Source organism: Trachypithecus francoisi, unplaced genomic scaffold (genome assembly GCF_009764315.1).
Source record: "Trachypithecus francoisi isolate TF-2019V2 unplaced genomic scaffold, Tfra_2.0 Lachesis_group3, whole genome shotgun sequence".
In the NCBI taxonomy this organism is placed as follows: domain Eukaryota; kingdom Metazoa; phylum Chordata; class Mammalia; order Primates; family Cercopithecidae; genus Trachypithecus; species Trachypithecus francoisi.
The window spans coordinates 14,999,126-15,023,317 of NW_022681468.1; the positions used below are offsets into that span (position 1 = coordinate 14,999,126).

The 24,192-nt window shown below is 47.8% G+C and overlaps 1 protein-coding gene and 1 long non-coding RNA gene across 6 annotated transcripts in view; one reads left to right on the plus strand and one right to left on the minus strand.

Moving 5' to 3' along the window:
• Nucleotides 1-24,192, plus strand: part of FBLN5 (fibulin 5) — a 79,906-nt gene that overhangs the window by 41,496 nt on the left and 14,218 nt on the right. For both annotated transcript variants that reach the window (XM_033191568.1, XM_033191567.1), the window contains exons 5-8: nt 10,674-10,796; nt 14,401-14,517; nt 18,413-18,532; nt 22,624-22,746. In XM_033191568.1, coding sequence (XP_033047459.1) covers nt 10,674-10,796; nt 14,401-14,517; nt 18,413-18,532; nt 22,624-22,746 — 483 coding nt within the window. The remainder of the gene's footprint in view (nt 1-10,673; nt 10,797-14,400; nt 14,518-18,412; nt 18,533-22,623; nt 22,747-24,192) is intronic.
• The window catches only part of LOC117071531, a 73,784-nt gene that overhangs the window by 1,939 nt on the left and 47,653 nt on the right, over nt 1-24,192 (minus strand). For 3 of the 4 annotated variants that reach the window (XR_004432342.1, XR_004432341.1, XR_004432339.1), the window contains one exon: nt 21,449-21,652. This is a non-coding gene — a long non-coding RNA (uncharacterized LOC117071531). Of the gene's footprint in view, nt 1-17,687; nt 19,037-21,448; nt 21,653-24,192 lie in introns of those variants that run through there. The other variant, XR_004432340.1, reaches the window with a different exon arrangement.

Genomic DNA, 24,192 nt, shown 5'->3' on the forward strand with positions numbered 1-24,192 from the left:
TTCCATTTTAGACGTAAGGAGGCTGCCATGCAGAAGGTCACTGATGTGCACAAGATCACCCTGGTGAGCTGTGATAGGATCGGTAGTGGTGGCAGGGTCTTCTCACTGCAGTTGTGGGAAGGGTGCACGTGTGTACTTCATGATCATGCTCTGAGAGTGACCCAGCTGGGAATGTTTGCTGCTGCTGCTGGGCTGATTGATCCCAAGGGCTGAATTTGCGCACCGCGGATTCTTGCAGCCAGCTTGACAAATAGGTTTCCTGCGTATCGCATGAGAGGTCCTGTTGATGTCAATTTTCAGGCCAGGAAGGTGTATCTTTTCCCTTCTATTAAGCTCCTTCCTCCTGTGATTGTTGAGAATAAAGTTCTTTCTCTTCTGGGATGTCAAGCTCTCCCGGGAGGAAAGAGGAAATCCCTTACTCCATCACGCCAAGCGCTTTGCTATGAACTCAATGTTTGTATCCTCCCAAATCCATATGTTGAAGCCCGTTATCTGCAATGTGACGTTATTACAAGGTGGGGTCTTTGGGAGGTGATTACGTTTGGAGGAGGTCACAGGGGTGGAGCCCCCACGTTGGGACGGGTGCCCTGATAAGGGGATGAAGAACCCTGAGCTTTCTCTCCGCCCTGTGAGGGCTCTCACTAGAACCTGGCTGTGCTGGTTACCTGACCGTGTACTTCCAGCCTCCAGAACTGGGAGAAATAAATGCCTCTTGGTTAAGCCACCCAGTCTATAGTATTCTTGTCAGAGTAGCGCCACAGGACTAAGCCACACATAGTATGTTAGAACTTCTGGAAGTTGAGGACGCTTTCAAATCGGCCCTGGGCTATGGCTAGGGTAGGAGTAGGCCTCCAGGCACTATGAGCCTCAGCCTGAGGCTCTGTTGGATTTGGAATTGTCAGCCAATGTCCCCTAGATAGTCTTCGTCCTCTGGGAATGAGAGATGGGCCACAATAAGGTAGATGGTGGACTTGTCTCTTCCAATGTGTCTGGTGGCTTAACTGAATTTCCCTCTTCCTTTCAGAACAGTCTTCGACTCAAGTATCTTCATTTCCAGTATAATTCACTTTAATACCCTAGTATGCCAGGCACTGTGTGGGGTGCTTAAGATATGATTGTGAATAAGGTCCTTTTCCTGCTTTCAAGAAACTGGAGGTTCCGATGCACGTGGCTAACTATATTGTAGGAAGTGAACTGCTATAAAAGTAGATGTGCTCTGCCCATGTGTGAGTAGGAAAGTAGGCTTAACTCGCAGTGTTGCCAAAATATAAAGCGCATGCCATGAGGATTCTAAAGAGGAAATGTAAACTTGCCATTTTTGTGTTTTAGTGGTTCTGGAGGTTTAATATTTAGTGCACTTTCACCAGGGAGGGATTGGAGCTGCCAGACAAGTGATGAGGTTATTACAATCATTTAGAGAGAAGACAGTGAGGACCTGGAGTCTTTGGGGTAGGGGATGTAAGGAAAGTGGAAAATTTGCAAGATTTTCAGAAGAACTGCCTGGCCTTTGCAATTGTTTGAGAGTGGGATGTGAAAGGAAGATTTAAGGATGACTGTGGTCTCTAGCCTGTGGCCACTGGAAAACGGTGGCACTGTGAACCGAGACAGAGCGCTGGGAAGAGAGCGCTGGCGTGGGGAGTAGATGGGAGGGGCAAGGAGTTCACAGACTATGATACAGGTCAGGATGGGTGAGGAATAGGCTCAGAGGGAATGAGAAGGAGAGGCCCTCGGGGAGATGGGGAGATTACAGGAGTCAGGATCCATGGCATATAGAAACCGTGTTCATGAGTACTCAGTTAAAAAAGGGATGCTCTGTGTTGGAGGAAATATGTTGTCCTTTCTCCTCATTGGAATCTTTTGTACTTTTTGTCATCTCTTTATGGGTAGTATTCCTAAGAACTTAGTCAAGATTCAGGGAATTGAGTTCATAGGAAATCAAAACCCCACCAGTGACCTAAAGGGAGGAGAACCTTCTGGAAGCACATAATGCCCTGCTCAAGGCATTGCAGCCGTAGGCACCCAACCACTGCAGGGTGGAGTTAAAGAAAGGCTCTGTCCGTACACCAGAAAAGCATTCTGTTTTGGCTAGACTGTGCTAGAGTCTTTAATAAGACTCCAAAAATAACAACTCTCTTATAACCAGCAGGCTTTATCTTAGAGAAGAATCTAGTTAAGAATCACTGCTTGATTTCTTCCCCATTTAAAAAAATAGTTTCAACTTTTATTTTAGATACAGGGGTGCATGTGCAGGTTTGTTGCCTAGGTATTTCATGTGATGCTGAGGTTTGAGGGTTGATGGATCCCATTACCTAGGTACTGAGCATAGTTCCCAGTAGTTAGTTTTTTGACCCTTGCCTCCTTCCCTTCCTCCTTTAGTAGTCCCCAGTGTCTACTGTGGCCATCTTCATGCTCAGCTCCCGCTTATAGCAAACATGCTGCTTGATTTTTGAAAACTTAACTTCCCTCTTAGACTCTCTTAAATATTGCAATGACTTATGCACCAACCTAATAGTTTCTGAAACTCTGAGCAGGTTGCATGGATACAGAACCAAATACCACTTGGAACAGTCTAGCACCTTGTTGCTCAAAGTGTGGTCCCTGAGCCAGCAGCATTGGCCTCACATGGGAGCTCGTTAGGAATGTAGAATCCGGTGAATTAGAATCTGCATTTTAACAAGATCCCCACTGAGTCATACGCATATTAAAGTCTGAGAAGTATTGATTTGGCACAGTGGATTTTAGATGCAGTTTTGCATTGGATTCATTTAGGTAACTTTGAAATAACACAGCTTTCCAAGCCTCAGCCCCAGAAATTCTGATATTTAGTCAGGCAGTTCTCTTGGGTAGCCAGGTTTGGAAACTACTGCCTTCTAAAGATTCCAAAATCTCTGTCGATGGACAAATGGCAAAAATTTTAGTAAATGGAAATCTAGTTTGAACTCCACGTCTGTTTGCTTTACATTCATGATAATGGCCAAAGCCTTATGGCTTTTTGAAGAAAAAAAAAAAGATAAACAAGCATGTCTAGATTGACATTAGACATGACTTGTCCCCTTCCTCTCAGGACATCTTGATGCATGATGCTTGAGAGGACATGTGTTTCCCCTGGGCCCGTGGCAGGCACCATACACTGGCAAAAGCTGAATGGGCTTGGCCAATTCACTGCCCAGTTTGAAAGCAACTAAAGTCAGCTGATGTTTACCAAGTGCTCTGGGGATGAAAGTAATTACCCAAGAACCAAACAATGTGATCTCCATTAGTTGCATAGTTTGTCTCTGTAGAAGATCACAGCTTGCAGGGGCCTGTCAGAACTCTCCTCCAGCTCTCACTTTAGGGATAGACAAAGAGAATCCAATGGAGAGGTTGGGACCTGGATTCCAGCTGGTTTCATTCAAGAGGGAAGGATATTTTGTTGTTTGGAAAATAGACCACATATTTGTTGCCTAATCAGAGGCGCAAAATGAACCAACTTTGTATTCCATGCTTAATCTCAAGTGTCGGGGAAAGTGCTGTAAACACAAAAAGATCTGGCTGCTAGTGATTGGCCAGGACCATAAGACACATGGAGTGCAGATGGCCTAGGAATTCAACAGCGAGTTCTCCAACGTTGAGATCTTTAATTAAACAGGTGTTTGGGAAGTAGGTCCTGTGTAGCTTCCAGCCTTGGCTGGGCTCGTCTCGCTGAAAAATGGCACCGACCCAGCCCAGCAGCAGGCCTGAAACTGGCTTCACTTGGAGGCTTAGGAATGTGCCATTGTTATTTTCTTCTTTCTTATCAAGCTCCATTAGCTTGAGCAAGGAAGGAACAAAAATGGGCTGGGAAAACATGTTATTTCACCGGGTAAAAATTTACTACCAAGGAAATGATTTTTGCCATGTCCAAAAAAGGAAGAGTGGAGGCCTTGGAAAGGTGTATCTTCCAAGGGTTCTTGGACAGCTTCTCCCAGTGTCACCCAGTGAGAATGTTTCCCTTTGGCTGATGGCCGTTCTCGCACAAGAACAGAGACATTCGGCCGACGTTATGTACACAGGCTCACAAAGTCAGACCTTGCTTGTTCACAGTACTGGAGCAAAGAAGGCACTGGAAGAGGCAAGAATCAGATTGTGGAAAGGTTGATCATACATAGCCATTAGACACATGTACCTTTATGCTTTTGGATGCCTACGGTTATAGAATCATAGATGGGTCCAGAGATGCCTGGGTGCAGAGGTGGAGAGGGAGACTCCATGAAGGAATGTACCCTGGCTTTCCTTACCTGTTGTCCAGATCTCCTGCCATGTTCCTGGGGCTCAAGGGGGAGAAGTCCCAGCCTTTGGCTGTGGTTGAATCACAGAATTAACCATACTTATAGCCCATGAAACCCCTGGGCTGTCATCCTGGTGTCTTTAGTGAATTCTAGAACAGTGTCTGCAGGAGGCAGAAATCAAGCTTCTTCTACCTTCCACAGCTGTCAGAAACAGCACCTCCCTGGGGAAGGGAGCTATGTGTCAGGCAGTCAGGCTGGCACCTGCGCTCCTCTTAACTCATGAACTCTCACATCTATCTACAAGGTAGGCTACATCAGCCCTGTTGCAGAACACCCAAGGATCCAGTAAATTGCCCTGCCTTATTTAGTTATCAAATGTGGGAGCCTGGATTCACACCCAGCTCTGTCTACTCCCAAAGTTCTTATTCTTTTACCTGCTAGCCTTTTCTGGGGAGTTCTCCGCCCTTTGGTGTGTTTTCCTTTTAAACTTTGGTGCTTGGAGAATGACCTAGAAAATGTTCTACCTGTGGGCATGGGGAACCATTAGTGTTTTTGTTTTGTTTTGTACAGTTCTTAAAGGACATTTTATTTCTGTTAGAAATAATAGAAAAATGGTTCATGGGGAACCATTAGTGTTTTTGTTTTGTTTTGTACAGTTTTTAAAGGACATTTTATTTCTGTTAGAATTTGTGTCATGAAAACAAAGTATTTTCAGCTTTCAGGAATAAATGCTGAACTGTAAACACATGTATGTATATAATATGTGCATTCAAATAGAACAAATAGCTATCATACATGTACATGTTATTTATATTTAAACAGATTTATGCATATTTAATGTGGTATATTAAGTCTGTTATAACTGCCTATAGAGATTTTATTTAATAATATGTGAGTTAGGCCGGGCGCGGTGGCTCACGCCTGTAATCCCAGCACTTTGGGAGGCCGAGGAGGGCGGATCACAAGGTCAGGAGATCGAGACTATCCTGGCTAACAGGGTGAAACCCCATCTCTACTAAAAAAAAAATACAAAAAAGCTGGGCGAGGTGGCGGGCGCCTGTAGTCCCAGCTACTCAGGAGGCTGAGGCAGGAGAATGGCGTGAACCCAGAAGGTGGAGCTTGCAGTGAGCCGAGATTGTACCACTGCACTCCAGCCTGGGTGACACAGTGAGACTCCATCTCAAAAAATAAAATGAAAAATAAAAATAATATGTGAGTTAATACTAAGAACTATTACTTGGATACTAAGAACCATTAGAAGTTACAATACTAAGAACCATTACAAGTTAATACTTGGAACCATTACTTTTATATGGGACAGAAAAGTGGGTTGTGTGATGTTTTCTGAGAACCAGCCCACTCCCAAGGGGAGGACATAAAATGGGCATAAATCAGCCATGTGATACCCACGAAGCTGTCTGAGAAGTCCATGCAGTGAAGGAGAGGAGTGCCAGTCACCACTGGCTTCCTCTGCAGAGTCCTGCTCCAAGGACTAGAACGGTCAGCAGGTGTGTGGGCTGTGACCCCTTCCCGTGCTGTCCTGTGAGTCAGAATGGAAGGTTCTGTTCATTTTGTTGTCCCCAAGATTGTTGGACAGTTCTATTTTGATGTGTTAAGGCCAGTTCCTTCATCTGGTGCCTTTGTAAGATCTTGACTATACTTTAAGGACATTCTTTTACTCCTTTAAAACATACCAGCCTGACGGACATCCCTTTATTTCCATTGTCTTTGCATATCTGCTCACGTGAAACTTACTGTCTGGCTGGGGAATGTGAGACATAACTAAGGGTATGAAATCCTAAAAGAGCTTCCCGAATATGTAGGCCACTGTCCTGGGGCCTGAAAGCCCTTTCTGTCTATGGCCTCTTTGGAAGGCATCGAGGAGGTGATATGATAGGTTTTGATGACTTTCCTAAGTGAGCAGTTGTTTCAGATTGAAAAGGCCACTCGGTGGATGTCTCAAGGGAGTGGTGCCAGTGCAGGTGAGACTGCAAGGTCGGCAGAGCTGTGCTGCTTGACGCAGATGACGACTTCTTCCTGGCAGGGGCAGCGCTGGGCTTTTCCAGGTTCTGGGAGAGTTAGTGAGCGCTTTCCTCCAGTTGCCAGGGTGCTGGTCACCTGGGCAGCAGATAGACATTGCCTCACCTAGGGAGAGCCAAGCCATGGTTGCTGTGGCAGAATCCTCCAAGTGCCCAGGCAGCTGACTGGGGTGACAGCACCCAGAAGGGAACAGGGAGATAAGAGGACTCTCAGTAAAGTCCGCTTCTGAGTACCATACAGCGGGACGGAATATGCTCGATGCCTAGTTCTTCCAAAGGTCATGGAGGCTGGAGAGGGCAGACACACATACACACACACACACATGCACACACACACACACGCACACGCACACACAACCACTGTAGAGCATAAAGAATGAATGAATGGGGGCCAGGCGCGGTGGCTCATGCCTGTAATCCCAGCACTTTGGGAGGCCGAGGCGGGCAGATCACGAGGTCAGGAGATTGAGACCATCCTGGCTAACATGGTGAAACCCCGTCTCTACTAAAAGTACAAAAAAATTAGCCGGGTGTGGTGGCGGGCGCCTGTAATCCCAGTTACTCGGGAGGCTGAGGCAGGAGAATGGCATGAACCTGGGAGGCAGAGCTTGCAGTGAGCCGAGATCACGCCATTGCACTCCAGCCTGGGCGACAGAGCAAGACTCTGTCTCAAAAAAAAAAAAAAAAGAAAAGAAAGAAAGAATGAACAAATGAATGAGTGAACAAGTGAATGAATAAAGGATTGAATGCACCCAGCATTCTTTTCTCTTGGGAGACTCTTCCTGACTATTGCACAGGAAAGGAAAGCAGACCCTGTTTGCACATGAGGATACTGACACTTGCTCAGGTTGTCATAGCTTGTACTTTTCCACTGATGCGGAAAGGGAGGCCCTGCCAAAGAATGTCCTTGGAGTGATTCGATGTATTTTTCCTTCTGTGATTTAAGTCAAACGTATTTAATGTAAGAAGTTCCGCTGTGAGCTGGAATATGTGATGAGTCTTTCAGCCCCCCGAGGAAGCCCACCGTGTGAACACTCCAGTTTTAGCTGCATCAGGTGTGTAGGCTGACAGTGGTTTGCATGGTGGTGGCTGTTTTTAAAGTACACACGCCCAGATGGGCTTGTCAGCTAGTTGGCTGGAAAAACCTTTCTGGGGGCTGCGAGGGATTGATGTTTGCCGTTCATGTGTTCATTCATTCAGTAGTTACTGAACATTTACCAGGGACACAGCATGATACCAGGTGTGTTTTGAGGATATAAAAGGACTTATTGACTTCTCAAAATATAGTTTCTATTGACAATTCATTAAACAAGTTAGTGAAAGTTAAAATTTTAATTTTAAAATCTATATAAACAAAAGTGTAATATAACTGAGTTAATTCCTTTTTTTTTTTTTTTTTTTTTTTTGAGATGGGGTCTTGCTCTGTTGCCTAGGCTGGAGATCAGTGGCGCAATCTTGGCTCACCGTAGGCTCAACTTCCTGGGCTCAGGTGATCCTCCCACCTCAGCTTCCTGAGTAGCTGGGACTACAGGTGTGCACCACCATACCCGGCTAATTTTTTGTATTTTTAGTAGAAACAAGGTTTTGCCATGTTGCCCAGGCTGGTCTCAAACTCCTGGACTCAAGCAATCCACCCACCTTGGCCTCCCAAAGCGCTGGGATTACAGGCATGAGCTACTGCGTCTGGCTGAGTTAATTCTTTAGTTCAGTAAAAGTGCTGGAGTTTTTAAAAGAGTGAACTTCAAGGATTTTGGTTCTCGGCCTGAATACTTCCCACACATGCTCACGATGGGGTCCTTTGTGCCCTTCTGAGTCCAGCCTGGTCTACTTGATTGTGTCTGGTCTCTCTCTATAGGACTTGGCAGGCACATTGTGTGGGACACAAATTACACAAGCACAGAGGCTTGGGAACTTGCCGCCACCAAGCCCCTCCAGTGATTCTTCTCCTGTGTTGGTCACCCTCACCCTTCGTTCCCCTCAAGGCAGGAAAAAGAACAGAAATTCCTAACGCAGTGTTGTTCCCAGGACACAATTGCCATCCATCACTCCCTGCTGGGAAAATGTAAATATGCACCAGTCGATAGTGGCACTATTTATTGTCATAGACTTCACTGTGGATTTGAGCAGGAGCGGCTTCTGGCCAAGCATTATTCACCAGCTCCCCTGGGAGGCTCTGCTGGGTGGGCAGAGCTGGGTGGGAGGGAGGCAAAGGGGAGGCTGGAGTCCTCGCAGCTGAGAACAGGGCTGAGTCTTTTTCGCTGAGGCTGCACATGCTCAACATCAGGGTGGAGTGGAGGCCACCATTATCTTGGCACCAGGTTCTTGGAGGTTGTTCATGTTTAGAGGAGGGAAGGCCAGTTTCATGGGATTCCCAGAAAGCTGTCGTTTTGGGGTAGGGTGTGGACTGATCAGGGTTGTTAGTGTTGGGCTGTTGCAGGTGGATGGTGGATTTGTGGTCATATCCCCTGAACCAGAGGGCCCACTGCTCACCCAGTTGAATGTTTTACTAAAGTGCACAAAGCCCTGTGCTACACGAGGCCCTTGTCCTCAAGGAGCTTATACTTTTGGGTCTTAGACACCCCCATCCCCACCGTACGTATTCAAAGAAGCCAACTGAATAGATGATGATCAAGTCTGCAATCTGCAGTGTTGGGAGGCAGACAGCATGGGAGTGGGGTCAGTAAAAAGGAACAAAAGCTCAGTCCTCCCTCCTCAGCCCAGTCTGCCAGCTCCCTGCCACCGAATCTGCTTGGTCCTGGGTGGTGTGACCTCTGTCAGACCTGCACGGAGTAGACTTGGAGTCAGGCAGGCAGGGAGGCCTGGACTCAGCTCTTGGCTTGGTGCTTATTAGCTCTTTCCACTCAGTTTTCCCATCTGTAAAATGGGGATTGTGAGCCCACCTCACAGGGTGATGTGAGAGTAAATACAAGTAACAAGGTAGGTGTCAGGCACGTAACACAGGCTCAGAGAATTGCAGCTTTCAGTATTACTTCTGACTGCACGATGGTCCATTCGGTGAAGGTGGAGAAAGGGTGTAGATGAACAAACCCTGATGCAGGAATGAAGTGGGGAGGGCAGGTGACCCACCAAGGTGCAGGTGAAGGCAGGGCTGACAAGGAGGAAAGGTGTTGGGGTCCGCGGGGCCAGGCAGATCCAGGAGGCACCATGGATGCTTGTGGAGTAAATTAGTGTGTGAATGTTTAGTGAAAAGTCTCTTCCTTTAGGTCAAAGTGAGAGTGTGGCATCAGGAGGTCCATTTCAGGATCTTGGGCGCTCTCCCCTAAAGTGCCGTGCAGGGGAGAAAGGAGAGGAGGATGTTTCCGTTTCAACAGTTTTGAGCACTGACTGTGTGAAGTGTCTGCGCCAGATGGCTTGGGAATGGCCATGGATATGGCTCGATAGCTGTGCTCTGAAGCTCTAAGTTAAGGAGAAGGACCGATATGGATATAAGTATCTTCATGCCACCAGCCAGATGGTAGTGGGCTCTAGAGCAGCCAGGAGAGACTTGCTATGAGCAGAGGACAGACAGAGATTAGCCCCAGGAACTCTGGAGTGGAAGGAAGACTGGAGAGCTTCAGACTGAAAGATTTTCATGAGTAAATACTATTAAGAAACTGGACTGCCAGCTTCTGTTGGCAGCGAACTTTTATTTTTTTTGAGACAGGGTCTCACTCTGTCTCTCAGGTTGGAGTGCCGTCGTGCAATCTCAGCTCACTGCAACCTCCACCTCCTGGGCTCAAGTGATCCTCCCAGCTCAGTCTCCCGAGTAGCTGGGACTACAGGCGCATGCCACCAGGCCCAGCTAGTTTTTAAACTTTTAGTAGAGACGGGATTTCACCATGATGCCTGAGCTCATCTTGAACTTCTGAGCCCAGGTGATCCACCCACCTCAGCCTCCCAAAGTGCTGGGATTACAGGCGTGAGCCACCGTGCCTGGCTGGGGACATTTCCTTTACTTCTGTTTTGTTCTCAGTGGTGTTTATCACAGTCCTGTGCACACAGTAGGTATGCAGCAGACCCCTGTTTAACATACGAATGAATAAGCCTAATACAAAATGGCTTTCTAAATCAAGTAATGGTTATTGTCAAGGTGATGCACCATCAGGGAGCAATGGCATAGGATGGCAGAAGGGTGCCTGAGGATATGTGTTCCCTTCTTGGCATTTCCCTTTGTGGATTTCTGGTCAGCAGACTAGCTCAGCCCTCATTAGAGGTTAGTGTCTCCTAGAGGTGCCCATCAGGGAGGTGCTGCCACCTCCTTGGGTGTAACCTAGCAACCTTATCAACTGCCTCCCGGCCAAGACAAGAAAGCCACTGGCACCCCTGGTGGCTCCAGGGCTCTAGATGGATTTGGGTGACATTCTTTGACCTATGTCTTGTGTTACAGATGTGGACGAGTGTGCAACGGATTCCCACCAGTGCAACCCCACCCAGATCTGCATCAACACTGAGGGCGGGTACACTTGCTCCTGCACCGACGGATATTGGCTTCTGGAAGGCCAGTGCTTAGGTAACAGCTCTCTGGGGGGTCACAGGGACTCCTGGAAGTTAATGGTTGCCAGGGGCATTGTGAGATGTGGGCATAGCTGGCTGCCTAAGGGTAGTAAGCTTTTCTTTGCCAGGAAGGGTGGGAGGGGTGGAAGGCTATTGAACTCACATGTGTAACCCCACCCTTGAAAATCAGTTGCCATCATTGCCATCTTGTCATCATTATGGTTTTTGAATGTATTTATTTATTTTTGAGACACAGTCTCACTCTGTCACCCAGGCTGGAGTGCAATGGCGCAATTGCGGCTCACTGCAACCTCTGCCTCCCGGGTTCAAGCAATTCTCCTGTCTGAGTAGCTGGAATCATAGGCATGTGCCACCATGCCCAGATACATTTTGTACTTTTTGTACAAATGGGGCTTTCGCCATGTTGGCCAGGCTGGTCTTGAACTCCTGGGCTCAAGTCATCCCACCGCCTCAAAAGTGCTGAGATTACAGGCGTAGGCCAGCACGCACGGCCTTGAATGTTTTTCTTTTTTCTTGTTTTTTTGTATGGAGTCTCCCTCTGTTGCCCGGGCTAGAGTGCAGTGGCACGATCTTGGCTCACTGCAATCTCCACCTCCTGGGTTCAAGTGATTCTCCTGCCTCAGCCTCCTGAGTAGCTGGTATTACAGGCGTGTGTCACCATGCCCAGCTAATATTTGTATTTTTTGTAGAAACAGGGTTTTGTCATGTTGGCCAGGCTGGTCTCGAACTCCTGGGCTAAAATGATCTGCCCGCCTCAGCCTCCCAAAGTGCTGGGATTACAGGCATCAGCCACTGTGCCCAGCCTCAAATATATTTTTTAAGGGCTATAGTTTTGGATATATTTTTTAAGTTTGATTTTATCCTGACTTTCTTCCTGTCTTCACGAAGTTTATATCCAGGCCAGGAAGTGACAGAGTTGAGGATTATTTTGCTTTAGTTAGAAATAATGCTAAGAGAAGGGAACACTTTCGCTTAGTCACAGAAATGTGGCAAGTCTTGAATGTGGATCAGTAAATCCTGATCTTACATCAGTTCCTTCCAACACCCTGTCTTTGCCCTTCCCCCCGACGACCACACCCACCCCACGGGCTATGGCCTTAGCCTTTTACTCCTGAGAAGTCAGTCATCACCAGTTGAGAACTGCCTTTGCAGTTGGCATCTGCTATCTGATCTTTCTGTTTATTTTTACTGGAAGGTTATTTTCCTTTCTTCCCCTCTAGTTTTGGGTTTAGCCAAGTGAATGAATTCATAGCAAACTGTAGCTGTCAGTTCAATTTCTAATTCTAGGGTGTGATTTCTATGCTGTGTTTTCTAGAAAAGGCCCTGCCAGTTTGAATTCTCTAAGACACCGTTCTGTTGCCTGAAAGTCAGTCCTGGAGGAGTTGAGAAACAGATCCAAACAAAATCATGGAAACAAAGGAAAGCTACCTCTTTCCAAGTTTCTTGATTGAGGCTGAGTGGGTCTGCCCTCAAGCCCCGTCTGAAGCATCCTTGAGGCCTAGATTGGCTTGATTCTCCTTTCCAGGCTTGCACGCAGGCGTCTGTGAATATGACAGTTGCTGTGCATTCAAACCAACCTCTGCTATAATGGAAAATTTGATGCTACTTATTTGAACATAAGCAGATCAGTGAGAGAGACTTATTTGTACAGGAACTTAATATGTTGAATTTCAGAGCTGGAAAGGATGTCGAATATTATGTCATCCAACTTTTATAGCATCGCAGACTGAGACTCAAAGAGAAGGAACATTTTAGACAAAGTTAAAGCGAGCTGGGTCAAGCTTCCAAGTCTCCTGTGTCTCAGTCTAGTTTTTTTTTTCCCACCACAAGGGGCGCTGGAGTGGTGGGGGAGATCGGGATATACCAGCCCTGTTACAGAAACCCTCTGATGTGAGGGGTGCCAGCAACTCCGACATTCCTCTGACTGGGAGGGTTGTTCTCTTCCTGGGAGCACGGAGCTTTGGGAAGGATGCTCATAGATGCCTAGCATGGTACCATGTGGCCCAGCCACTCATATTCACATCTGAAAGGAAGGCTTCTTCCAGTTATGCCTGAACTCCTGCCCTCCCCTGGCTAAACTCGCCTTTCCCTTTCAAAATGCAAGTTCCATAGCCACACACTCTCTGTTCTGTGTACCACTGGAGATGCTGCTTTTGCAGAAAAATGAGGGGTCGGGGAGGCTGCCTTTTCTCCAAGGTACCCCTAGTGAAGGGTACCCCCTCCAGCCCCTGCTGCCTGCCTGGCCTTGGTGATGTGCCCAGCTGCACTCTGGGAAGAAATCAGGGCCAGCCACTGTACAGCCAATGGACCTTCTGTGCAAGAGCTGCCCTGCACTCAGGGGCAGTGCAATGGGCCAGGTTAGAAGTAGCCGGGACTTAGAGACAAAACAGAATCACAGGACAGGGCACAGAATCTGAGAAGGGCTAAACAATAGGTAAGGGATCAAAATGGGTCTCGGAGGTGGAGTCCTTCCTGGCAGTAGGTAGAAACCAGGCCCAAGGACTGAGGCTCTAAGCCGGCCTCCAGAGTCCTGGATGGCCCGTGGTTCCAAAGGAACGGGGGGACCAGCGAGGAAACCTGGTGAGACTTGGGGAGGTGGGGATAAGGACCAGTTCCAGCTACAGTCAGATCAACTGGTCACAGCAGGAGCCTGTACTGGTGCCATCTCGGAGTCTGCCAGGAGGCTGGTGATTTCATTCACTACCCTTACCCCACAGGAATGAATTCTCCAGCCCATCATCACATCAGCTTGGGGTGTTGAGAAGTGCTTTCCCAATGACGTCAGGCTCCCCATTGATGGATACATGTTACAGGGAGGTCACATTGCCCAGCTCTGCTCAAAGGATCCATTCACCCACAGTGCCGCCACTTTCCCTGGCAAGGCCAGCTATGGCTTGGAAGAGGTGTGTTTATCCAGAGTTTTATGTTCACTCTGGTGCAAGGAGGAGATCCAGGGTGAACTCCAGCGTCCTCATGTTACTGGATTCATGGGTCTCCAGGGTCATGCTGCCCAGCTCGTCCCAGCCTAACTGGCTCTTGTTCCTGACAGCTGGACATATTCATTGTTCATGGAGCTGGCAAGGAGCCTATTGGAGTGATGCTATGGATTCTTCTTACATGTTAAGCAGACTGGACCCTTCCCGGGTAGTGGAGCCTCTATATGGAATCTTCTACTTGAATCTTAACTTTGGATAAATCTTAAGAGCTGGGTAATCTCAAATCTTAGAGCTGGGAAAAATTGGAGAGCCCATCTTGGACAAACCTTAGTGTTGAATCTTAGAGCTGGGAAAAATTGGAGAGCTCTTCTTGCCCAACATCCCACTCGAAGCAGAAATGTCTTCTGCAACTTTTAGGATAGGTTCAGGTATTTATGGGACTGAGATGGGTTGAGGAGGAGAAAGATTGTGGGGAGACTGAGCCTTGTAATCGAGACAGCATCACCATCCGTGACACTCAGTAAGCACTGTCTTGGCTCTTGTTCCCCTTTGCTTCCCTTCATGATCCTGTTTGGGAAGAGCTGGGCAATCATGCCACACTAGTGGGGGCATCCTTGAGTGAGGAGGAGACCTGTCTCACTTTGTGTGCATTTCTGTTTCCAGACATTGATGAATGTCGCTATGGTTACTGCCAGCAGCTCTGTGCAAATGTTCCTGGATCCTATTCTTGTACATGCAACCCTGGTTTTACCCTCAATGAGGATGGAAGGTCTTGCCAAGGTATGTGACGTGCATGATAACTTGGACACGATGTGAGACACTAGCTGCAGCCTTCTTCAGCGCCTGGCAGCTTATGTTTGTGGGGAACACTACTGCTACGGTGTATTCCCATTCCTTGTCACTGCCCACCCATCCCCATCGCTGCAGAAACCCGAGACCTGAACCTTGCTATGCGAAGCATCTCAAAAAGTGCTCTGAATATGGCACTTTTTGGGGTCCTATGAGGGTAGGACCCCAGTCCTCTACCAGCTGGGAGTGTACAGTTTCATGGATTTGCTTCTTTTCTGTGTTTACTATCCAGAAGTAGCCTTGCTGGCTTTCTGGCCTAATCAGAAATTTGGTTCCATGTCCTATAGCCTAAGTTCAGTTTCTGAGGCCTGAGTAGGGTTGGTCAGGGTCCCTGACCCTCCATGAATCATAAAATAAACACAACCATGCTAGGCAGGGGTGTCATGGGCAATTCTGAGGCCTCTCACTACACTTTTCCCTCCAACCTGTGCCAGGACGGCCTGTTCCTTAGCAAAGGGTCTAGTGGTGGTGGTAACGTCCCCTGCTACTCAGCATGCCCCCACAAAACCAGACTGAAACAAAGGCATTTTCTGGCTTTCACATGATCACTTGAAATACTAATAAGTAAGAAAAACAAGTTGCATGCCTATTGTGGTTTCCATCTGAAGGTTTCTTCTGCTCAGGAAGTGAACGGGGGACTTAAGACCCAAAGAATTAGCACAAATCCTGCTTTGGCCCCCGGCTTCCCCCTCAACTTCCAGCTCCTGGCCCAGGCCTCCAGCCCCTGGCAGCTGCTTGGCCCAGGTTGGAGTTGGAGGCAGTGCTGTGACACAGAATGAGGTCTTTGTCTGGAGACCTCAGGTTTTGCAAGGCCCATTTCCTTGTTTCATTCACCCTTGGAGTTCTGGCTGGCAGGCTCCTGGCCATCGAATTTGGAGGATATTATGTCTCCTTTACTTTAATTGTAGCTAAATCGTCAGTAAACAGGAAGGCATCAGTGTTAAAGAGTTTGATCCTGGATTCTTTCTAAGTCTCTCCTCCAAAGCTCGTTCTGCTAATTGTTCCAAGAAGTCTGGACTGTGTTCCTCACACCAAAAGAGGTCATTTTCTTCTGAGAGTAGTCGCCAGGCCGGGAGGTTGAGGAAGCGGATAAACAAGGGCCCTTCCTTCCCACTGGAGCAGGAGTGGGCGCCTGGCTCCCTGGCTGCTGCGATAAGCGGCTTAGGGCAGATGCAGGCTTCTCTGTGCCAAGGCCTGAGATTGGAGGTACCGGCCACAGGCTGGCACAGTGCACCCAGTACCTCCTGAGGCATAGCCATGCCCAATCCAAAAGGCACCTGTGTCCTTCAGGTCTCTGAGGGACAGGTGTGTGAGAAAAAGCAGATAATACACCTGGCAGTGCCAAGTCCACAGCACAATAAAGCAGCAGGCCCGGCACCCAGGCCTGGGTATGGGCACTTGGCCACTGGGATGCTGCATCAGCAGGGCTGATGGGCAGCACAGGGTGTCGCATACTCCAGTAAGCTTTTGCAATCCTGACTCTTCGTGTGTGGGAGAGTGCTTTGCACATTCAGAGCATTATCACATCTGTTCATCTCACTGAACTCTAATAATAGCCTCGTGAGGTCAGCAGGCAGGTGTTTGTGGCTCTGCTTTACTGAGGAGGAAATCAAGGCTCAAAAAGGTTAAGCAGCTTGGCCAAAGTCATGCAGCCAAGTGGTAGCAGAGCTGAGAGTAAAACCAGGGACCCAGACTTCTTGTCCAGCAGGTTGGAGTGGGGCCCTGTGTGCCCTCAGCAGATTCAGAAGGGCATTTGGAAAGGGCTGCCAGGAAAGGGCAGTGAGAACCCCAGGTGGGCAGAATCATTTTGGTCTCCCTGCTCTCAGAAGCAGCTGAGAGCGGTGAGGGGGTGGAATGAGTTCATTCATCTCCGAGTGGCCAGCGCCTGGCCAGAGGCTGAGGCCACCAGCCCTAAAACTTGCCAGCACTGTCCTGTCTGAACTTGCACTCAGTGGCTTAGCACAGTGGACATTTTCCTACCCGCTCCTGTCCCCAGTGAGGAAACCCCAACCTCCCACGGGCACCGGTGGGGGCCGGTGTCTTGCTTGACCCTCTCTCTAGAGCTGTTCTTTTATTTATCTGTTTTCTCCCTGAGAGCTCCAGAGATGCCAGGAGGCAGGAACTTTGTGGCCATGGGATTCGCCTCCCCTTTAAGAAAAGCCGCTCAAGCTGCTCACCGTGAAGGCGTTTAGCTCTGAAAACACTGACATCTCTTTTCAGAGGCCTAAGAGGTTTACCTGGACTTGGGAAGAGGATAGAAAATCTCTCAGCTGGAACTTTGGCCATTGGTGTATGGAGCATTGTGGGATGGTACTTACAGTGGGTCCAGCAATGCCAGTGGGAAAGGGGCTCTTCCCTGCCCTCCCCGCACCATGAGCTGTGCAGAATGAATCTTGGTTTTTATGGAAAGGCCCCTGACTCGTGTTCCAGTTCCCATTGTGTCCTTGTTAGCTAGTGGACTTGGGTACATCTGTCAATCTTCAAAAGCAATTATATGTATGTATGTGTATTTGTGTGTGTGTGTGTGTGTATGTGTGTGTATTTTTTTTTGAGACAGTCTAGCTCTGTCTACCAGGTTGGAGTGCAGTGGCATGATCTCAGCTCACTGCAACATCTGCCTCTGGGGTGCAAGCGATTCCCTTGTCTCAGCCTCCCGAGTAGCTGGGATTACAGGCACCTATTACCATGCCTGGCTAATTTTTTTGTATTCTTTTAGTAGAGTCAGGACTTCACCATGTTGGTCAGGCTGGTCTCGAATGCCTGACCTCAGGTAGTCCACCTGCCTTGGCCTCCCATAGTGCTGGGATTGCAGGTGTGAGCCACTGCACCCTGCCTATACTTTTTTTTTTTTTTTTTCCACGACAGGGTCTCACTCTGTCACCCAGGCCAGAGTACAGTACCATGATCTCAGCTCACTGCAGCCTCAATCTCCCAGGCTCAAGTGATTCTCCTTCCCCAGCCTCCTGGGTAGCTGGGACCTCAGGCGTGTGCCACAACACCTGGCTAATTTTTAATCTTTTTGAAGAGATGGAGTCCCATTATGTTGCCCAGGCTGGTCTCAAACTCCTGGGCTCAAGCAATCCACCTGCCTCAAAGTGCTGAGATTACAGGCATGAGCCACTGTGCCTGAAAAATGCTTAAACAATCTTATTGATACATAATCAGTGTATAACAAACCGCACCATGATTCTATTAATTTTGATGTACGTGTGCCTGCATGAAACCACCACCACCACACTCAAGATAATGGATTTCCCATTACTCCTTGTGTCCTTTGGTGGTCTTCTCCTTAACCTACTTAACCTCTAAAGTGGGGCAATGGTCCTCATTGTAAGGATTAAGTGAGTGTAAGATCCTTTCCTAATGAGCAAAGTTATTTATGTATAATAAATATATTACTAGAATCATCATGGTTATTTGTTAACCTGAAACTTCCAAGTCAGTGAGGGTGAGGGGAGTTCATGGATGAAATGTAACAAGTGATAGGAAGGAGCAGGTGTTGCCTGGAAATTCCTGGTGGGGGGTGTTGGAGCATAGACTTACTAGCAGGTGTATATGCGTATATGTTTATATCATGTGTATACATATGGTTTCCACCTTGCCTGACTTTTGACCCCAGAAGGGACATGTGGATGGAGGCCCCGGTCCTTAAGTGAACACTTTGGGATCTGAGATCATGTTCCCAAAGGTCCTGGATGGAGAGCCTTGGTACCTGCGACTCTGGTCTCCTAGTGGTGGTAGATTTAGTTGCTGGTGCTTTTTCTGCCTAGTTATTGTGGCTGTTCTGTTGGGAGGACAGTCAGCAATGTGCCTTGGCTTTCCACAGATGTGAACGAGTGTGCCACCGAGAACCCCTGTGTGCAAACCTGCGTCAACACCTACGGCTCTTTCATCTGCCGCTGTGACCCAGGATATGAACTTGAGGAAGACGGTGTTCATTGCAGTGGTAATGGGCTTTGGCACTGGAAACTTCCACCTGTACTTGGGGCCTGGGCAGGAGTTGGGGGTTGAAGGGCAAGGGCTTCCTTCATAGGTGTTTCCTCTCATTTCCTGGACACATGTCTAGTTTGGGACATCCTCCAGGGCAGTGGGGTCACAATCACACAGAACAGAGATGAGTCACTTCCCAAAAGGTGATGTGGAGTCTCATCTTCCTTGTCATCTGATCCTTGATGCAAAAATCAATGGGGCTACCTTCTAGGACAGAGGTAGGGTTGACGAGGGAGAGGAGTCACCTGATTTGGCATGTTGGTTTGAGAGCTGTCTGTCCTCACCCAGCACCAACTCAAGTCTTGGCGATATCACAGAAAGTACTTACAGAGGACAGTGACCCAGGAATAATAGCATATCTTATCGGGCAGGGTTGGGGGGAACATTGAATGAATGAGATCATGTATGGAAGCACACATGCTCTGTGAACTTCTGAAATCATCAGTGCCTCACTCCAGGCCTGGCAGCCAGGGAACATGCAAAAAAAAAAAAAAAAAAAAAAAATAGTTCTGGAATCAACGGATAAATGATTGAATGTTGAATGAATGAAATCATAATAATTTGTTGTGAGAACATAGAAGTGATGGGTTAGTTGACCTTTTATAAATTCCTTCCAAGCCCAAGGAAATATGATTTTCTGCCCACACTAGTTTATGGACTCTATTATAATTTTCTTATTAACTCCCTCTTTTTCCCCCTAGAAAGTTCAATTTTTTTTTCTTAGTTAGAAAAATATTACTGGATTGTAAACTCCTTGAGAATAGGGACCACCTCTTACTCATATTTATCTCTGTAGCATCCCATATAGAGCCACACACATCTCCTTTTCTTTCTTTCTCTCTCTTTCCCTTTCTTGCCTTGTTTTGTAAAGGTTGGATTAAAGTACACTCCATTTCAGCCACTTCTGGCATCATCAGCAGTTGTGAATTAGCAAAGTCTAAATTAATGATGCTTCACTGTGCTTTTCAAAATAAGTGGGCCATACACTAGGGCGTGAAAAATCTTTTTGTCCTGCAGAATGGAAAGTTTCCTAATCCAGGTTTTATTGTAACAGGAACTGACCCAGGTCATGAATGGAACTTGTGTGATAGCCTTGCTGACGCCTGAAGTGTTCTGGGGACAGAGTCCCATGAAACAAATGAACACCTCTCCCTAGGGCCAGGACAGTCAGAGCCACAAGCAGGCAGTTACAGAGAGCCTTCGGCTGATTAAATACAAGGCCCAGAAACAGAAATAAAATACCCTCAGGCATGAAAAGCCACTTTCTTCCTAGATTTCAGTTCCCTCCATGGCATTCCTTGGGGAATTGGGGCCAAGGAACTAAGAAGTGTGGAAAATCTAACATTATGTGGTGAGATGATTTGTTTCTCCAGAATGCTCTGTTAATCCACAGATGTTTATTGCCCCACTGCATAGGCTGTATGGTAGAGTGACCCTGGAGGAGCTGAGTTCAAATTCTAGCTCTACCATGTACTATTTTTCTTGAGCAGGTCACTCCCTGAGTCTCAGTTTCATCCTTTGTTAAAAAAATCAATCAGTCAACCAACCAACCAACCAACCACCCTCAGAGAGTGGTCAAAAATTAAATACGTTGGCACAGTCCAGAGGGTGGCCCAGCTCCAGGCTGGTTCCAGGCTGGCTGGAAGCTGCTGCTTCCTATGTCCCAGGGAGGATCCAAGGTAGGCGGGCCATGGAGAGACAAATATTCCTGCCCACCCCACACCACTCTGGACTTTTCTCTCTCAAGGAGGTTTTTTTTGGACACAGTGGAGTTTTAGTCATTACATGTTAATTTATCTTCCCTAAGTGTAGGTGTAAGAGACTTTTGGCTTCTTGAGAAGCTTACATCCATGTCAATTTGGCAAAGATTTTCAGTTGACTCATTTTGCCCCAAATGGCCAACTTGTCCTCCATGTTCTCCATGATGCACACCCTCCTGAAGACTTAATGTGACCCCGGGATATGTAGGCTTTCTAGAGCAGACTGGCCCAGGATAACAGGGTGATGGAGAGTCTGTTTCTGCATCTTCCTACTTAACCCCTTTCTGCACTTCTCCATTTCCTGCAGGCACTGTAACCCTCACTGTGTTATCACAGCTGGGTGGCCCCTCCGTGTAGCCCCAGACCCCTCCTAGCCTTGTCTCTCAGGGATTTGCTAAGCTGAGCTGTTCCTGGAAACCATGGTGGGTTCTCATGTGGAGGAGTGAAAGTGGCCTAATACATGCTCCCTGCCAGAAACTGACCTTGTATTTCAGCTTTACCCTGGAGGGTGGAGCCACAGCCCTAAGCAAAGTCTGGGAATTGCAGACCCAAAGATAAACCGAGTAGGGTCTGTTAGAGCCCCTCCCTGCCCAGTGGGAGTTGGGAGTGGGTGCTACGCTCTCCATCTGCCCTGGAGCTAACCCTTCTTGGGCGATTGCCCCAACCTCAGGGCTCCCCAGCTCCACTGATCCCTCAGCACAGTTACTCAGGGAGACATTACAGCGTCGTGTTTCCAAGTGTAAGATCTAGAGGCTGGGTTCAAGTCCCAGCTTTCCTCCTTACTTGTTATCTGTGAACTTGGACAAGTCAGCTAACCTGTGTAAGCCTCAGTTTTTCTTCTGTAAAATATGGAGAGTAATAGCACCTCCTTCATGGGGTTGAGGTGAGAATTAAATAAGAGGAGGCATGTAAAGCATTTAACCCAGTGCTTGGCATGTAGGGAGCCTCAGGGATTGACAAACGTCACTACTACTCTACTGAAAGTATGAATGGAATCTACAAACTTAGACATAAAATAGGACACTCTCAGTTATGATGGGCTGGAGTCAGAGACCTGGGGCTCTACAAGGCTTCTGGGGGAGGTGGGGAGGCACGACCGAAGCAGATATTACCTGAGCACACTTGACTTCAAATCAGCATCCTAATTCTGCTGGCTGATAACCCATCACCTGAGGACCCCTGAGAGAGACAGGAAGGAGTTTTTCCTTCTGGGATGTGAGGGGCATGAGGTGTGTAACACCCGGAATTATCTGATGGTGGAGAGACAGCTTCTTTTGCGTTGACACCCTCTCTGGGTGACTCCAGCCACCAGTGGTCTGTGAGTGAGAGAGTAATCCGAGGACATGTCACATGGGGAAACTAGGGAAAGCAAGTTTTCGGGAAACAACAAATGTAAGAAAAACATGTTTTCTTTGGCATGCTTATCGAATGAGGTTCAAACAGGGGCTCTGTTGCCAAACTCTGTGTGTGATGAAGAGTTGGCTTTTCTGGAACGTCTGCTTCTGCATCAACCGCCATAGCCCATGCGGATGAGTTGTAAATCACACGGACAGGGGCTCCCCCTCCACGTCAGGCTGGCTGGAAGCTGCTGCTTCCCTTGTCCCAGGGAGGAGCCAAGGTAGGCGGGCCACAAAGAGAAAAATAATATCCCTGCCCATCCCTCACCACTCCGGAGTTTTCTCTTTCAGGCAGTTTTTTGTTTGTTTGTTTTCCACAGTGAAGTTTTAATATAATTAAAATCCTGGCCTTTTGGATATATCCCTTAATTATGACTTTAGGAACAATATTGTTCCTGAAGTTGGAGAAAGGGCTGATTGGAGGGGAGTTGGCACTGCGAAAGCTGCCCCTTCAGAGGACCCTCTAGGGCCAGGGAATTTGTTTTGGGTCTCGGGGAAACCCCCAGAAAACCCCAGTGGGCAAAGACATCTCAGCCCCTTGGGCAGGTCAGAGGTGGAGGGTGGATTTCCCCACCTGGTGAAATAAGTTTATAGTGAATGGAAGGTGCAGCCGAGTGAGAGGCAGATGTTGGAAACTCGATAGAGGTGGATTTCAGCTCCATGCAGGGAAGAATTTTCTGACAATTAGAGCTGTCCAAATATCAATGGGTATCCTCAGTAGGTAGTGAGCTCCCCATTGCTAGAAGTGCTCAGGAAGTGAATGGACAGCTTCTTTTCAGTAAAGCCATCATGTGTATCAAGACAGTATGGGAGTTGGAGTAGATGACCACTAAGCTCCCATCCCCACGTAGACTGGGATTATAAACAGCAGGTGTAACTTGTCACCCCAGATATGGACGAATGCAGCTTCTCTGAGTTCCTCTGCCAACATGAGTGTGTGAACCAGCCTGGCACGTACTTCTGCTCCTGCCCTCCAGGCTACATCCTGCTGGATGACAACCGAAGCTGCCAGGGTAAGGCTGTCCGGAGGGGCCTGGCTGGGGTGTGTGTGTGAGGTGGAGCTGCTTCAGGGGGTCATCTGGAGGTCCTCACCTGGGGAATCGTGTGCAGCTTTGGGAAGGTGGCAGGGGTGGGGGTGTGAGTGGGTGCTGATGGCTCTCATAGTGGCAGCTCTGGGCAGGATGCCTGGCCTGGTGTCTTCCCTCCCTGTAACCTGTCCTTTGGCCAGGATATTGGTCACTTAAACTTCTGTAATGAACTCTGCAGATGCAGACTGCAGCCTCTAAGTGTGGCTTTCTGCCTCCCCAGGCAGATCTCTGAGGCTCCTCTGAGAACTGCTCCAGAGCTAAGCAGGACTTTTATGGCCTGGCCAGAGCCCAGGCTTTCTTACGTGGCCTAGAGGGCAGTTTGGTCAGCCTTTCTCCAAGTGATCTCTCCTAGAGCATGGTTGCCAGGGAGACCTCATGCACCTGACTGCTCTGTTCCTGGAAGGGTTGGGACCCCAGACTGTAAAAGGAGTGGGTCTTCTTCTGTTTGCCTGCTTGGCCTGGCTTCCAGCCCCATGCTCTACGCACTGAGGGGTCATTGCAGAAGCGACTGACCCATTCTCAGCCTCCTTGAACCTGCCTTATCCCATCGCCAAGCAGGAATTCTCCATAGTGGTGCCAGGCGACAGAAGTATCATGTGAGCTACAGATGTGAGCCATCTATGTAATTTTACATTTTCTAGTAGCCACATTGAAACAGGAAAAGAAAATGGGTAAAATTACTTTTACTACTATATTCTCTTTTCTTTTCCTTTTTTCTTTTTCTTTTTCTTTTTTTTTTTGAGACAGAGTCTCATTCTGTGGCTCAGGCTGGAGTGCAGTGGTTCTCACTGCACTTGGCTCACTGCAGCCTCTGCCTCCCGGGTTAAAGTGATTCTCCTGCCTTAGCCTCCCAAGTAGCTGGGACTACAAGCGCATGCCACCATGCCGGGCTAATTTTTGTATTTTTAGTAGTGACGGTGTTTTACCATGTTGACCAGGCTGATCTCGAACTCCTGTTTTTACTACTATATTTTCTTTAATGCAGTATATCCAAAATATTATTCCAGCATGTATTCAATATAAAAATTATTGATGAGATGTTTTACATTCTTTTAAAAAATATATATATATATATATTTAAATTAAGAGACAGGGCCTTGCTTTGTTACCCAGGCTGGTCTTGAACTCCTGGCTTCAAGTGAACCTCCTGCCTCAGCCTCCCAATGTGCTGGGATTACAGACATGAGCCACTGTGCCTGGCTCACATTACTTTTTGATCCTAAGTCATCAAAATCTGGTGTGTATTTTCCACTTACAGCACATCTCAGTTTGGATCAGCCACATTCCGAGTACTCAGTAGCCACATATGGCCTGTGGCTGCCATATTGGGTAGTACAGCTCTGTAGTAAGACCCAGCCTACCCCACCCCCA